The following is a 17,823-nucleotide window of genomic DNA, read 5'->3' as shown; positions in this document are numbered from 1 at the left end:
TCATAAAATACTAAACATTTCAGACATTTCCTAGCATATATTCATGAGATGGAGTAGAAATTAATAAAACCACACCAAGCTTCAGGCCAGCATTTGATCACACTGTCTACACGGCTTTTTACACTACAATAAGTCCTTGTTTTGACTTCCATTTTCTCTACAAGCAATAAAGCTTAACTATTAAAAGATCCAGAGATGCATCCAAATTTACTTCAAGAGTAAGGATAGCATAAAAAAAAATCTGATCAAACAGCACTATAACATGACGCCAGCACTACTAATCAATTTTTTAAATAAAAGAAAATCTATTTTACCCAGATCTAGATTAATTTGGCCAAGCCACATTGGTTCTATTCTACAGAAAAAAAATATGGCAAATATACCAACCCAAAAAAGTTTTCACAATTTTCTAATATTCCAAAATCTGTGACTAACAAATGTATATAAAATGGCAATAAGAATAATATGCCATGAACATCATTCTTGATTCAGCTTACACAGGAATTGCGGAGGCTGTCTGTGTTTATATCACATCAATACATACATTTAAACTGAAATTTACAACTAGGATAGTGAAACAAAAAACCGAAAAAGAAATTCATCACTCAAATCCTCCCAAATGTCTTTTCACATAGTGTTCTCAATCACAAATTTACCTTTGGACAAAGAATAAGATGAAAGTGGGAGCTCTTTAAAAAAATAAAAGCACAAATGTTTTACATAAGCAGGAACTGTCAGGATTACTACTTACATACTTTACATAAAACTGATAATTGCTAAACAGTAACACCTGGAAAGCAGTGGAACCTATCTTCTGCTATTTTCATACACATTTTACAACTGTCTGTCAAATTTGGTAAAAATCAACTACACCCATTATCAACTGTTTCAAGTGATTCTTCAAAATGATGTATTTGACAAAACAGAACTTTGGTCTAATTTAACTGAGATTTAAGTTTTACGAGCCTTGAGTATTTTGAAAGTGCTTGCTAGGATTCTATTTGTATCTATGAACACAAAACCCACTCCATGTGACCCTTTATTAAAAATGTCAAACAGAAACGTCATATTTTCTCTCTGAATCTGGCAATTAAGTTTTACAAGAAAACTATAATCAAATTTCATAATGTGTCCAGATTATTAGGTCAAGCTTACTTTGTAAGCTCAGAAATCATTCTAAAAATGAGCTGAGGGAAAATAAAATCTGATAACACACTCTGAACACTATGAACTCTAGAAAACAGAAATATTAGGTAAATAAAGGACAGAAAGTTACATTTTAGTTAAGATTAAGAAAATTAGAAGTTAGGTAAGAAAAAGGATAGATAAGTAAACTTTATTTAAATAGGGGACTTATAGGACCTCATGATAAATGTCTACATTTATAGGGTTTGCTTCATGACTTTTTTTAATTGCATAACTCATAATTATAATAAATATATATTTCAATTAATACAATGCCATTTATTATATTGCTTAGGTTTCAAAACACTAATTTATGGTATAGTGTTAAATGTTCTTTAAATGAAAAAACATCAGTTAAAATGGACTTGAAATTATTTTTACAACTGAGTGTAAAACAGTCCATATGCAGAATTTACTCAACTGAATATATATTACAGTAATGTATGTGTAACAAATGTATACACTAGCAAAAGTAATCATTAGTTACACACTTATAACCAATGAAAATAAATATTCACAAACACTATTATAGAATATATTGTCAGAAGAACAATTATTGATTAACAAAGGTTATTTGACTGTGGTGGGTCTCTCTACAGACTTCCCAAAGTTAAGAGATATTCTTTCTATAAGGTGATTGACTACAACTTTGTAAATCTTTAAAAATATTTAATGGAAAACAAGGAAAGCAAGAAAGCTATACATTAAATAGGAGAAGTGCAGAATTTTAAAAAGCCTTGGGGTAAAGACATGAATCTTAATGTAAGCAATTACATGGGTATGATGGATTTATATGCTATGTAATAATCTAAAATTATCCTGCTCTAAATCTACCTGTAACAGAAGCACCTACAGTGCAATTAATTAAGACACAAACAGAATTATCTGTTCATAAATCTGAAACTCCAGTTTGACAAAGGAAGACATGTATCTAAGAGATATGGAACATTGAACTAAAGCCATTTCAAACAGAAACCTTATAAAATGACTTTATAAGAATAACTCTAAAAAATATTCTTTATTGAAAAAGCAGCATTCAGAACAATATTTCTATAGGCTACCTCTTGTGACACACAAAAATTAGTGACTGAGGGGAATACAGTATATAAACAGTTGTCTGACACCCAAGACAAACCCTGGAAGAAAAGAGTGGATACTTAATAGGTGGAGGGTTTCTCCAGGCAGAATGAAGACAGAATTTGAAAGATTTTTCACTGTATGTATTTTTATGCTTTTAGGGTTTTTTTTGTTTGTTTTTTTTTTGAGCCATTTTATAATATTATTTGTTCAGAGCACTAACTACAATTTACATTTTAAAGAATTTTAAGATAAGTCACTAACTTTAACAAATTAAATTTTAAACAAACTAAATTATTTCATCCTATGACTATGATTTGATTCTTCTTTTTTTATTTTTAAACAATAACTGCTTAATCTATGAGTGAAGCTTGCTTTAAAAAAAGGCATTTATGTAGTCTGATAATACAGCAGAGCCATACTCCTGTCTGTATAATCTGGGAAAGTTGTTCAAGTTATGTGGGCCTTACTTTTTAAGTATTTGCTAAATAAATGAATGATGAGACTCAATATACCCAAAATAGAACTCATTTCTCCTTTGCCCATGCCCCAGAGAAAGCAATCACTGAAAACTACCTTCTTCCATTACTTCCTCCCTCTAGAGATATTACTTGCACCTCAGACAAAAACCTAGGAGTCACCTTAAACCCCATTCCCCCCCTACATCTAACCACTCACCTACTCTGTCAATTCTCTGCCCTCACTACCTCTCAATTCCATCTCTTCACTTTCACTTCCACTTTGACTCTTTGATTAAGACTCATCTCTAACTTGGGTATGGGGCAATAGCCTCCTAACTGTCTTGTTTCATTGTCCTTTGATACAAGAGCCTCCAATCCATCCTTCTGTGCTCCGGCCACTAAGGGATACACTGATCATGGCTGCATATGAAGAATTCTTCAAAGCTCTCCATTATGGAACCGATTTTTCACTCTGTCATCAGAATCACCCAGAAAGATTTTTAACATACTATTCATGGTCTCCCCACCAACTGAGTCTAAATCAATTATATCAACCCCACTAACTCTAAGAAACACTCATCTACAAGGTATACTCTAAACTTTTGAGGATGTCATACAGGGCCTTTCACAATCAAGTTCTACCAACAGCTTTGGAGCCTCATGTCTCCTGCCACTAGATACGATTGAATCAAACACACTATTCACTACCATGCTATTCTTTTGCCCTTGACTTCTCGTATATCCACACTTACTTGGCAATGTCCCTATACATGACCTCATTTGGAGGAAGCACTGCATCTTTCTATTCTCTTTGGGGTCTTCCCTTACATTCCTGTGTTCCCTAGGCTGCTGCTATTGGGCTATGCTCAGTCGAGTCTGACTCTTTGTGACCGCATGGGCTCTAGCCTACCAGGCTCCTCTGTCCACGGAATTTTCCAAGCAAGAACAGTGGAGCATGTTGCCATTTTCTACTCCAGGGGATCATCCCGACCCAGGAATCAAACTGGAGTCTCCAATGCAAGTGTCTCTTACATTGGCAGGCGGATTCTTTACCACTGCACCCCTGAGAAGCCCCCTGTGTACTCTATACTTTCCTCCATGATAGCAGTCAGCTATAGCAGTGGACAGGAAATATATGAGAATGACAGGCTGAAATTAAAGTCATCCCTTTAAGTTATGGTTTCTGTACTCATTGAAATAGATCACTAATAGCTTTTTCCCTGCCAAGCTCTAATTCAAAAAGTCACTGTTAAAGCAAATAATTCAATGGAAACCTTTCACCTATATTTTAAGAACTCTATTACTATATAGTATTCAAATGCAATAAATAAAAACAGAAAAACCTTAAGCCTTGCATGGATAAACAATGTGTTTTTTTTAATGTTTTAAATCTTGTGTTTTCTAAAACAAAAAAAAATAATATATGAACCATAAAAATCAGACCATGAGAAAACATACAATTGTTTTCATTTTATATATTAATATATTCACTTGGAACAGACAAGAAACAGACATAGAAATAAGTGCAGAAGTGCCGATTATTCTCCTGTGATTTTTCCCAAAAGGGAAATATAACAAAAGAAAAAAATATAACTTTCAAGGAATAAAGATGGACTGTATATTTGAAAACAGAAAATTAATAAGCCACATGAGAATCACAAGTTTTTAACACTATCCATGCTATTGGACTCACTTGTCAAAGATTCTGATGTAATGAGTCAGGGATGTGTTCCAGCATCAGAATTTTTTCAAAGACCCCACAGAGCTCCCATCATGCAGTCAGGTTAAAGAACCACCGAACCAGCACCCTCCCTACTACAGCAAGGTCCATCTTTCAAAAGGCAATTGCAATAAAACTTTCCAATCAATATGATTCCCTTCCCATGAGGGGAAAAAGACATATTAACATTGTAAATTGGAAAATATTAATGACAGTTGTTATGCAGGAATTAGTATATGTCAAGCATTATTCTAATAGCTTCCAATACATTGATCTTTGCATTCTTTGCAATGGCTCTGTAAAGCTGGCACTATTGCATGCTGATCTATTTCTGCAAAAATAGCTAATAGTTACAGAATGCTTACCACTGTCAGGTATCATTCTGAGTGCTGTCATATACATTTACTCATTTAATCTTCACCTCAGTGTCGTGAGGTAAGTACTGTTATATTGACTTGACAGATGAGGAAACTAAGGCACTGAGAAGTGAAATAACCTGACTAAGGTCACACAGCTAGCGAATGCCAGAGCTGGGGTGTGAAGCCAGGTACTTAAGCTCCAGACTTAATTAAAAAACAATTTTCTAGTGATCTGTGCTTCACTCAGTTGTGTCCAACTCTTTTCAACCCCATGGTTTATGCAGTTGATGGAATTCTCCAGGCCAGAATACGAGAGGGTAGCCTTTCCCTTCTCCAGGGGATCTTCCCAACCCAGGTCTCCCACATTGCAGTTGGATTCTTTACCAGCTGAGCCACAAGGGAAGCTCAAGAATACTGGAGTTGGTAGCCTATCCCTTCTCCAGGGGATCTTCCCAACCCAAGAATGGAACTGGGGTCTCCTGCATTGCAGGCAGATTCTTTACCAACTGAGCTATGAGGGAAACCCATATAACAGACCTAAGATATATTAATATGCAATAAAATTGCTAAATATGTCTTTAGCTTTCTCCTCTTCAGGAGACTGTAATACAAACAAGAGAGGATGATGCTCACCTAAGAAAATTAAAATAAGAATCATTTGATTCTAGTTCCAAGACAAGTACCACTGTTAGACACAACTGAGCACTCATGATTTAGAAGGAAAAAGACTGAGAAGGATGACAGAGATGGAAACCCAATTTGATATCAGATATGAAAGCAGAGACTGGTTTGAGGACTGACTCTCCCTCCCTGGGAGCTCTGTAAAGACAAGGAAGGTGTGTGTCCACTGCTGATAAAATGTGCTCAATAGATCTATTTGAGCAAATGAAATAAATGAGCTAGCTTTTAAGATGTAAGATAACTGAATTCTAAGGCAGAACACTTCAATTTATTATAACCTTATATATTTTTCACATTTTAAGATACTCATCATGAATATTAAATATCATTATTTCATTAAAGATTCATTCTTGTATAATAGAGTATTAGATATTATAATATACCATTTCATCATTAAAATGTGGATCTTTAAATCTTAATCGATGCATGTAAAATTTATGTTAAAATTAAAATTTATATAATCAATTTTAAATACATATAAGTATATAACTTATATAATACTTATTAAATTCATGAAAAAAATACATTTCTAATAATCAGCTCAAAAGCTGGGTAACTCTAGGCTGAGTTGTTAGGAATTCTCTTGGGCCTGAGCCTGGGCTCCTCAGGTGAGGTCCACTATCTGTCCATGATTTGGTTTTATTCCTCCATTTGTAGCTGGCATCTCTACCTTCCTCTTAATGAGCAAAGCACAAACATGGACCTTCCCTTAATCAAGGACACAGTGGCTGTACTCTGGGTTCCCAATGAACAAAGTGCATAAATCAAACTTGCTGCTGGTCAGCCTAATATAGACCATTCAAGTAAGAAGAAATACCCATGGAGGGCTCTCTGAAGGCTATTTTCTTTCTTTTATTATTATTATTATTATTTTATTATTTTTTTTTTACTTTACAATATTGTATTAGTTTTGCCATACATCAACATGCATCCGCCACAGGTGTACACGTGTTCCCCATCCTGAACCCCCTCCCACCTCCCTCCATTAAGCAAATTATCAAAGAATGGTGTACTTGCATTGTCTCCAAGTAGAATTCCTCCTGAAGAACTGCCCTTCTGTGCTACCGTCCAGGTTTATATTGAGGGAATTTCTAAGAAACATCCAAGCCAATCATACTATTCTACTTATCAAAGAAGTAGCGCTGAGTATATGATCCTTCATAGCCCCTGTCTGCTCCACGAAGAAGACTTCTCTTAAGTATCAATATAATGTTAAGCTAGTGTTCTCTTTAATGCCATGAAAAAAGGAGTTCAACGTGCATTTTTCCTCTTTGAAAAAAAAATTTTCTGTACATCTTCCTTTTCCCCCTGATTTTACTATATGTTATGTTTATTAATCTGTATATTTCTTTAAACCATCAATTTTTGAAGGTACTGGTACTCTATAAATAAATAGGTCTACAACTCCAGTACTTTGGCACCTCATGGGAAGAGTTGACTCATTGGAAAAGACTCTGATACTGTGTGGGATTGGGGGCAGGAGGAGAAGGGGACGACAGAGGATGAGATGGCTGGGTGGCATCACTGACTCGATGGACGTGAGTCTGAGTGAACTCCGGGAGTTGGTGATGGACAGGGAGGCCTGGCGTGCTGTGATTCATGGGGTCGCAAAGAGTCGGACGTGACTGTGTGACTGAACTGAACTGAACAATAAAAATGAAAGGAATATGAAAAGAAACCGACTGTGAAGAATGAAGGACTTAAGAATTAGAATTCTGACAAACCGCAACCCTTCAACTTTTCAGTTTACACGTTTTCCTATTGTTCAATAATGTTAAATAATGACTTTATGATTCAAGACACTGATTTTTTAAATTTTAATAGTTATATTTAGCTTAAACACCTTATTAAAAGTTAATGGCTTTCAAAATAATAAATGGTGAGTGAAGATTTTAAAATCTCAAAAAATTAAGATATCTATTTCATTCATAAGTTCTAAAACTATGCCTGCTGAATTTTAAAAATAAACATATTTCTTTGATTCAGTACTGTACTATAAATTGTCTAACACCTTTCAAAGACAGGGTAACATTAAATGTCTGTCATGATTCAAACTGATTTATTTGTGGTTAAGCCTAAACTAGAGTACTGTTTATTAGGACAGTAAATGAAGAACTCATTAGAATTCTGAGAAACTGCAACCCTTCAACTTTTCAATTTACATGTTTTCCTATTGTTAAATAATATTAAACAATGGCTTTATGATTCAAGACACTGATTTTTAAAATTTTAATAACGTTTATGTTTAGCTTAAACACCTTATTAAAAGTTAATCTGAAAATATTTGGAGCAAAAGAAGTCACATGCTATCATCAAAGTAAAGTGCAGTACGGTTATATGACAAATTACATTTCTTTGTATGTTGAAGCCTAATTCATCAATTAACTAGATAGAAAAGAGATTGAAATAAATGTTTCTTATATAGCTTTTTGGAAGCCAACACAAAGGAAGTGCAAGTAGAAAACTGACTTGGATTTTTTTTCAGGAAATTAGAATACTTTTGATTTATTAAGAAGGAAGAGTATTCAAAGGTTTTAAACTAATATGAGAATTTATGTTATCATGGAGCTAATTTCAAATTGCATGGAAGCATCTTCCCAGCTTAGCATTTTCCATAACTGTTAAAAAGCACACATTTTTCATAATTCAGGTTACCACCAGTTAACAATGAAAACGAACTACCTAAGGCTACAAAACATGGAAAATCTGTACCAAGTTTCTCCTTCAACTCAGAATGTAATTTTATTTTGTACAATGAAGAAAACAGTGGGGTAGAAAGAGATTTCATAAAATCAGTGTGCGATGATTTCATCTGACAAGTGGAATGGGGGTGGGAAGAGTAGGTGTGAGAAGCTTACTGCTTTTAGTGAAGTTAAAAACTAAATATGGCTGAATCAGAACCAAGAAATGATTTCTGAAAGACTGAATTTAAGATAAAAATCCCAGACTTATACTTTTCCATAGATATTAATATACTTTGGGGGCATAAACTGTGTTCATGATGCAGTAAAATTAGCATTATAGAAAAAGGAAGCTCATAAGTTAGAGAAAGAAGCTAAGCAGGATATGTAACAGCCCCATAAGAATGGGGCACATATTTTAACCTTAATGGTTATGTTACAAAGAACTTATATATACTTAAATTTTTTATAGTTTAGCTCTCTGGTATTAGAAGCCCAGGGAAACTCTGCCAAAATATATTCTTTTGTGAAATAATGGAATTTTCTAGGGTGTTTATGGCCTTTAGGGGGCCAAGCTAAGACATAAGACACTTTGGTATGAAATTAACTCTTTAAGAAATCTAATAAAGATCTGTTTAGTCATAAGAAATGGTTTTTTAAACCACAGAGAAATATTGCTATCAACATTGAGCTCTGCCTTGTTTGAAACAACATTTAATTAGACAATAAAGATATATATTCTTTGGCTCCATTTAACTTCAAACACTAAAAAGATAAATACACACTATTCTGAAAATGACTCTTAGATAGATAAAATGCAGAACTCCCTCACAGGGAAAAGAATTATGGAAATTAAGTTGTTTTAATGCTTGAATATAAGTGATCTTACTAAAACCAGAACCAAAGAAAAGGAATTTTCAATTCTAATAAGACACAGAATGAATATGAATTGTATAAAGAAATTTTCAACAGTGAGAACTTTCTAGTTATTTACCAAAAAATTCCTATAACAAAGAAAGTATAACTATATTATATGTTGTACAACTCTAAATGGCCAAGCTTGAAAAAATTAATTCAAAAATAATTAATTAAAAAAAATAATGTACACTATTTAAAATAAACATCTCATTTTCACTAGAAAATTTATTCATATCCTGGAGAATGCTTTAATGAAATTTTCAACATGTGGATTATTGATTCAAAGTATAACACTCTTATACCTATCTGGCCAGGCAGTTAAATAAACGTGCAAGGGGAGGTTGGTGCACAACAAGACCTGAAGGGACACAAGACTGCCTGCCTCTGCTAATGGCATCAAAAAACAAAATTTAAAAAAACCTTAAAACAACTTACATGCCAAACAACTTTCAAGAGCCATATGCAGCCTCCTAAACTGCCAGATTGCAGCCCAGATAACTAGAAAAACAGTAGCCAAGATAGAGCTCAACCAAAAACGTGAACTTAGCCAAGAGTAGATGCCAATAAATTCTAACACTCACAGAGTGTAAAGCATAGAATAATTTTTCACGATCACGCTTCAGTTAGTTATCTATACTTACACAATTTGAGGTATAAATAAGTATAACGGCAACTCATGAAATCTGTTGATTATGAACATCTGCCACATGTTCTTGAAAACTAGATGTTTCTAACTCCTGGTGGGAAAGTAAGAATCTCAATTCTGACTCTCCAATGATCTCAAGTATAGGGAGAACCAGTCTAAGATCCGTCAGCAACCAAAGGCCTCTCTATTCAGAAGGGTAGCCGTTCCTGGGCCCTACGAGTGATGTCTTGGAATATCAGGGTTGGCCTGTCATGAACACTTTAATTTACTGAAAACCTGATGAGGAGCAGTGCATATCAAAATGCAATTGTAATTTATTTTATTTATCATTAATGACAGAAGAAAGAAAAAGTAGGTAGAGATGACAGAGGAAGAAACAGATCAAAGGACCAAAAAATAAGACATTTTCCCAGACCACCAGGACCAGATGGTAAGGAAGAACTGAAGCTATATATCAGTTCCTGAAATGCCTGGGAAACCCCAGGATGGGGTTCTAGTTGCCTTGAGACATAGTTCCTGGGTGGGTCCTGTGAACTGACTGTAGGATGAGATACTGACTTCCTTTCCTGTTGAAAATTCCAATGAAACTCAGAAAAGGAGGTTAACCTATAAAGCCACACAGTCATTTTTTTATAATGTAGATAGAGTCTAGTCTGTATGGGATTCCTTAAATACATATATTAAATATCACTTGTTAAATAATATTTTCCACCATCTCCTTAAGATTATTTAATATGACGTTCAAAGACTGAAGCAAATATTTGTAGTGTGTGTCTTAAAGTCTTCCATGTTTTATGTTTTACTAATATTGGATTGTTTATAATTCTAAAATATTATAGAAACATACTGAATTCTTGTTCTTTGACAAAAAGAAACCTCAAACTTGAATTCTTCAATGAAAAAAATTTATTTCCAGTCTGACTTTTCTGATATAATTGAATCACTTATGACTAATAATTATTAAATGAATAAAATTGATGAATTGTGTTATATGTAATATACTATATGATCTATTCAGCATGACAATAATAACATCTATTGACAATTTACTATGTGCCAGATATATACTGTCAAAACTATATAGAACTATACATGGATCATGTCATCAATTCACTTAATCTTCTAGAAAATCTATGAGGCAGACACCATTACAATATCTACTTTCAACTGAATTAAACAAGACTCAAGAGAAGTAACTTAAAAAGACAATGAAACTAAGGAGTAGTACACTAGTGACTCAAATCCAAATTCAAGTTTATACCTCCGTCTCTCCCCACCCCCACCCCGACTTCTTTTCTCTCCTCTCCCTTGCCAATATCATGCTTAATTGTATATATAATACAGAGAAAGTAGACTTCAATCTAGCAATAAAGAATACTAGAAGATTCCTAGAGTTTCAAAAAATGTAATTTATAGTCAAGAATAGCTACATGCTATACTGCTGCTGCTGCTGCTAAGTCACTTCAGTTGTGTCCGACTCTGCGCGACCCCATAGACGGCAGCCCACCAGGCTCCCCCATCACTGGGATTCTCCAGGCAAGAACACTGGAGTGGGTTGCTATTTCCTTCTCCAATGCATGAAAGTGAGAATGGAAAGTGAAGTCACTCAGTCGTGTCCGACTCTTCACGACCCCATGGACTGCAGCCCACCAGGCTCCTCCGTCCATGGGTTTTCCAGGCAAGAGTACTGGAGTGGGGTGCCATTGCCTTCTCCACATGCTATACAATCTATAATTTTAATATTTTGTTTCAATTCTCTTCCTACAAGATCTGCAAGCCTATTTATCATTTTTAAAATATTCAGGCTTCCCTAGTGGCTCAGTGGTGAGGAGTCCACCTGCCAATGCAGGAGACACAGGTGTGATCCCTGATCGGGGATGATCCCACAAGCCACAGAGCAACTAAGCCTGAGCACCACAACTACTGAACCTGTGCTCTGGGGCCCAAGATCCTCAACTACTGAGGTCTAAGCACCCAACAGCCCATGCTTCGCAACGATAAAAGCTACCACAACGAGAAGCCTGTGCACTGCAACTGGAGAGTAGCCCCCACTCCCCAAAACTAGAGAAAAGCCCACACAGCAAAAAGGCCCAGCATAGCCAAAAATAAATAAACATCATAAAAAAGATAACATTCCATCATGTTTAATTTATTCAGACTCAGAAAGTGTGAGCATGTTTCTGTAACAGTCCTCTAAACTTCACAAGGACTTTCATGAGGAGGAAAGGTCAAACAAAATTCTGAAATCCATCAAAAGTTCAGCAAAGAAAATTCAAAATTTTAAGAAAATTTTTTTTGCAGATGGTTCTTTTAAAATAAATATGGAAACAAAATTACAGAGCAACGTCATAGTTTATTCTGTGACTGGATGTGAAATCTCACCTTTATGTGAGTGCCAACCCAGAATGAAACAAATTAATTTTTTTAGTATAATGTGAACAGTAGCATAGTTGGACATTTCAAGTAATCTAAAATCCAAACTGGAAAGCCCTAATTTGGCTGTGTCCCAGTCCACCTACTCAGGTATCTATGAAATGTAGAATACACCCTAATGTTAAAACACTTACATAACTTAATTGTATACTTATCGTTATTAAATTTATTAACAGATACTGTTTAATATATTCCTTGGTAATGAAAGTTTCCATCATTCCTTTAAATAAGACAGAGTTGTGGTTTGGGTTAGGATCAGAGTTAGGATTAAATCAATGCCAGCTGTAAAATATATGTTGTCTAAACTGCTCCTTTAAAGACTGAAATCCGAAAATAAAGTAAATTCTATACAATTGCTTAGCAAAACATCAAGTCAACATTCTGAAACAGTATTTCTTTAGAAAATAATGCTTTGTAAAGCTAGGAAAAAATGTAGAAATTATTTTTTTTTAATAGATTCTGAACTTAGTGATGGACAATTGTCAGTCTACAATCCAAATGTATTACCAAACGTTAATGTAAATATGGTGGTCATGAAGTTACACCCTACAAGGCTTGGCATCCCCTCTGTCTTTTCTCTTATTTAATGAAAATACCTAAGATCCCACTTATTCCAATAGAGAAGTTACAGATCTATGGTAATTCCCTTTTAAGCGAACAAATACCTATATTATAAATAAAATACTAAGTCAATTCTTAAGCATGTATGTCACCTGAGCATATTTTACTGTCTTGCATCATGAATGAGTAGACTGCTTTATAAGGACTGCACCTTCATAGCAGAATCAATGAAAACTTAAATGGAAGGACATGAAACGAAAGGTTTTTTAAAACTGTCTAAGTGATATTAAGGCAATACAGTATCAGATAAAACACAATAATTTTCCATCTTTTATTTAAAATATGGATGATTTTTTACTCATCCATACAGAGCCAACATCTACAAAATGATATTTTTATGTAAACAAAAATCACCTGAGATTTTCATGTTAAATATTCATTCTTACCTTCCAGCTAGTTTTATATTAAGCGGAGACAAATCTTTTTCATTAAATTTATTCCAAATTACCTATTTTTCAACTATAATGTACTTACTTATATCTTTATTATAAAAGTAGTTATTAGTCAGTTTTATAAAAGAAAATTCCTATTTCTATCAATAAAAGTAATGAGGTATATACTAATTTTCAATTTGCATAGTGCATATTCCAAGTAACTAGTTGTTACTAATATTTACTCTCTGTAATAAATATAAGAAATACTTTCTATAGTGTAGATATCCTGAATCATTAAAAAAAAAAAAAAAAGCTAAATTAAGGAAAGTAGGATTACACTTCTAAAAGAAGAATGGAACTGTGTAATCTTGAGGTATAATGACTTCACAGGGAACATGTTTTCATAAAATGTTTCTTCTATACTAAGAAAGCGTGAAAATTTTGAAAAGATACCTACATGAATTAAGTTATAATTCACAGATGTGTGCACTGGGTAGCTAAAACATATTTAACTCCAACCACTTGAAAACCAAAGTACACTGAAAATTGCAATATGTTATTTAAGTGTTAAGTAATTTTTACTCAGATTAACTTTCAGGAAAACTGTTTTAAATACAACTGCTTTTCATGTCAAAACCAATTTCTGAAGGGGCAAAAAAAAAACTCAGATTATTTTGTAAAACTAATTACTACAATGAAACAACAGTTCATAAACTCAGATGATTTAAATAATGGCTGCTACTGAGAAAAATGGAATAAAGGAAGACAAAAAATTTTAAAGAACCAGCCATAATATTAAGCAGTTATCACCTTCAGAACGGTTTTACCAGATAGTCATGCCTTTTAAAATGCTGTGAGTAAATCTATTATAAGTGATATAACATTATAAGTTAACTTTTTCTATGCTTTAAAAACACTGCATGTTAAATTTCCATGTAAGCATCTTCCAAGAAACTTCAGAGTTAAATTATTTGCAAAGAGATGCAATCACATACCTAACCAAAATGACAACAAAGGACAAAATGCTAAAGCTATGGCCCAAGAGCATAAAATCAGTCCTCTTGTTAGAGACAGGAAATGTATTTAAACACCAATAAACCAAATAAACAGGAAATAGCCTCTTCAAGAGATATGACTATACATGTAAGATGCTGCTTAAAGTTATGGGTCACACAAATAAGAAAACCTCAGACACACCTTAGCTCTAAGACAGCCTCTCCCACAATAGCCCTTGTGTCCATCACTGACTGTTGCTATCAATTTCAAGCAGACACAAAGACATGGAGAAAATAAATAAATAGAATCACTGACCCAGACTGTAAACTGTCACCTACCTGTAAAACGGGAACATTTTCATCACAGCTCAAGTCTTACCTCATAAGACCAGACACACTGAGTCCCGCCGAAACGTCGAACACATCTGCCTACTTCCACGTCCTCATGAGTCGTGTACATTTCTCTGAGGCATTCACCGATATGTGGCACCATCCTCCTGAGAACCTCGCGGCTGAAGATCATGCCAGGTCCTCCCATGCAGAAGTTCTCCCCAGGCTCCAGCCCCAGCTTTCCGAGTTCTTCAATATTCCCCAGACCAGTCTGGCCCAGGTAGAGGGGCTTGCTGCTATTCAGTGATCTAAGAAACTCTTCCAACTTATCACCTACAAAGAAAAAAAAAAAACAACAATCACTCCTTTTCCTAATTTCATAATCATTTATAACACACCAAGTAAGGGAAAGAGCTCCCAATATTGTGCATAAACTCTTGACAAGTCTCATACAATTGAAAAGAAGAAAAACCTCTTTGAATATTTCATTATTTAAAAAATACTAATTCATAAGTATTAAATTAAAATTAGATTTTATCAACCTTCTAGTCAATGAAAAACCTTAGTAAGTGTAACAGTCATTGGATTTTTTTAAAGCTTAAATAATGCTGAGAATAAAGACAGGCTTTTTAACATGTATGAAGTAATGATAAAATTCCCAGAAACATAATATTAAATATCAATATTTAGCACTGATAGGAAGATCATTGACACCCAGTAATTATTTTTTCCTGATAATTGATTTAGTTTACTGCTTCATCCTTAATTAAACTCAAGCCATAAACAACCCAAAAGATGTAGATGTTTGTGTGTACGTATGTACATACATACATATATATAGAGAGAGAGAGAGAGAAAGGGAGTCTGGGGGAGACTGAGAATATCAAACTTGTCTTGAAATATAACACTTTGGAACTTTGGAAAGCACTCTTTTGGAAAAAAATTAACATTTGTTAAAATTTATATATACAATTGGTTTATAAGTTTATAAGCTCATCAAGAAAAACAATCTTAAAATAAGGTTCTGTAGCAAAAACAGTTCCAAAGCATTAGGAACTCTACAAAGTGATACACTGGAATAAGTAGTTGCCATCTTTATTTTCCCAATCAGCATTTCTACTATGATTTTTGATGAGCACAGAATCTGCAGTCATTATCTTGATCCTATGCCATATCCCCTTGGAGCTCAATGAGTTTTAGCTATTATTGGGTTCTTGATACAAAATGCATTTCATTCTTAATAGAAATGGAAAGAATATGGCACTTCAGTGTTCTGAAGGACAGTCTTTCATTAAAAGATACGATATGGATGGTGTTAATGCATTTTGGAAATTGCAGAGTGTGGCAAACTTCTGCCAGGAAACCTTTGTGATTTTAATGAGGCACAAAAGACATGGGGACTGTAAGATAGTGGATCTATCAATTATAGATAAAGATATCTACATACATCGTAGATATATGAGACAGTAGGTTCACCAGGAATGCAATTTCTTTTAAATTTTTGTATCAAAATTTTCAGTTCTTTATTTTCATATCTAATTATCAATATTTTATCTGCCAACCAGCCCTAAAGATTTCATTCCTCTCAACTGAAACCCAGAAAATCTCTAGATATTAACTCTACATTCAGTCCTTGTGCCAAAATGTGTCTGTTTGTTATTTGTTTGCTAAAAGAGTTATGTAAATGGTGCTACCTGAATCAGGAGAAAGCAATGAGGCTGCAAGTAGAGGCGGGTAAACTGAGTATAAGGGCTGCCCCTCTTTAAACACCTCCTTCAATACAAGCCTGCTACTTCCCTTGTGTACCTCTCTGCGAAGAACAGGGCTGGAAAGCTTTCCTCTTGCTCTAAGGAACATCCTTTCGCTGAGTTTAGCAATCTCTGGCCAGAGCCACTCACACTCAGGGTGAAGGACGGCGCCTCTTTTAAAACTGACAAAGTTTTTTCGTGCCGGGGCTGCGCGTGGTTTGGGGAAGGACATCCAGCCTCTGTTTAACACCGCAACCACCCAGACAGACTGGAAGGGATCCACACTAGTGAGTGCTGGTACGGGCTGGAGCTCCTAGGGTCTGGATAATTCGCATGCAGCGTCCCTTTCCCCCCACCACTAATTCCTGTCAATACAGTCATCCCCTCTGGGGTTTACTGAGCTGTTGCCAAGGGGTAGGGAAAGGCTTGCTGCTCCACTGTGGTGGCTGAAGGAGCTGCCCGCTGGAGTGGTTGGGGTGCCCAAGGACTCCCACTGCGCGGCGGGTGGTGCGAAAGGGAAGGAAACGCACAGGAAAGGGTTTGGGACAACAAGGATGGTTCCTCGTTCTCACCAGTCCCGAAACTAAGCTAGATTTAGTTAAAACAAAAGGGCAGGGGAATAGCGAAGATCACCGATCGCACGTCTGGCTCTCGCGGAATCCTCCATCCTCCTTTTCTCCACGGAGGACACGCCCCTCTGGGCCAACGTGGGAAACTACCACCACCTGGCAGGTAGAATGGGAATAGCCTCAGGTTTAACCCTGAGGTCCCTTTCCTCACCTTCCTACGCGGTAAGGTGTAGCAGCAAGCGATGGGCGGAAACCAGAGCAGCAAGAGTGAGGAAGGCGGAAAAAAAAAAAAAAAAAAAAAAAAAGCCAGGCAGGTCTGAGGAGGGTCCAGACCCGCAGCAGAGGAGGAGGAGCGGAGTTGGAATGGTGGGCGGAGGCGAGAGGTGGGGGCGACCGGCTGGGGGCTGCGGGAGCCGGAGCACGTGCAGGCAGAAGCAAGACAGGGGCTGGGCAGGGATCTGGGCTGGGCAGGGATTGGGGCTGGCTGCAGAGAAAGGAGGCGGGGAGGCGGGACAGCCGGCGCTGGGAGGTCACCTTTAATGTAGACATCGTCGTCGGCGCGCATGAACCACTCATACTTGTCCAGGTAGTGGTCGTGCATGTACTTGATCATCATGAAGGACTTTTTCTGGGGAGGGTAGGAGTCGTCCACCCCAGGCAGCGCGATGACAGGCAGGGGTGGCGGGGGCTGGCCAACTCCAGCGTTGGGGGGCTGCTGGCTGGAAAAGAACTCCACGCGGCCGGGAATGAAGCGCGCCCAAGTCCGCTGCGCTGCCAGCGCGCGGCTGCCCAGGTACTTCTGCGCGGTCATCACCCCCACGTACAGGAAATCGCGGGGTCGCGAACTAGAGGCAGCGGCGCCCCCGTCCCCGCTGCCGTTGTGGCTACTCCCCGGCTGGCCGCTTCTCCGGTGCCCAGCCGCGCCCCCATCCTCTTCCTCTGGTTCCCCTTCAGCCACCGGGGCTCCGGGGAGCCCCGTCGCGCCTTCGGGCTCGCGTCCTCGCCGCCGCTGCTGCAGCGGAGGT

At 36.4% G+C, this 17,823-nt stretch overlaps 1 protein-coding gene across 1 annotated transcript in view; it reads right to left on the bottom strand.

The window, feature by feature from the left end:
- The window catches only part of CHSY3 (chondroitin sulfate synthase 3), a 294,522-nt gene that overhangs the window by 276,090 nt on the left and 609 nt on the right, over positions 1-17,823 (bottom strand). Inside the window, exons 2-3 of the mRNA XM_010852430.1 lie at positions 17,333-17,823; positions 14,531-14,814 (exon numbers count right to left, since the gene is read on the bottom strand). Coding sequence (XP_010850732.1) covers positions 14,531-14,814; positions 17,333-17,823 — 775 coding nt within the window. The remainder of the gene's footprint in view (positions 1-14,530; positions 14,815-17,332) is intronic.

Source organism: Bison bison, unplaced genomic scaffold, assembly GCF_000754665.1.
Source record: "Bison bison bison isolate TAMUID 2011002044 unplaced genomic scaffold, Bison_UMD1.0 scf7180017864311, whole genome shotgun sequence".
In the NCBI taxonomy this organism is placed as follows: domain Eukaryota; kingdom Metazoa; phylum Chordata; class Mammalia; order Artiodactyla; family Bovidae; genus Bison; species Bison bison.
Note: the sequence above shows the minus strand (reverse complement) of the source record. Positions and strands in the feature narration are given on the sequence as shown.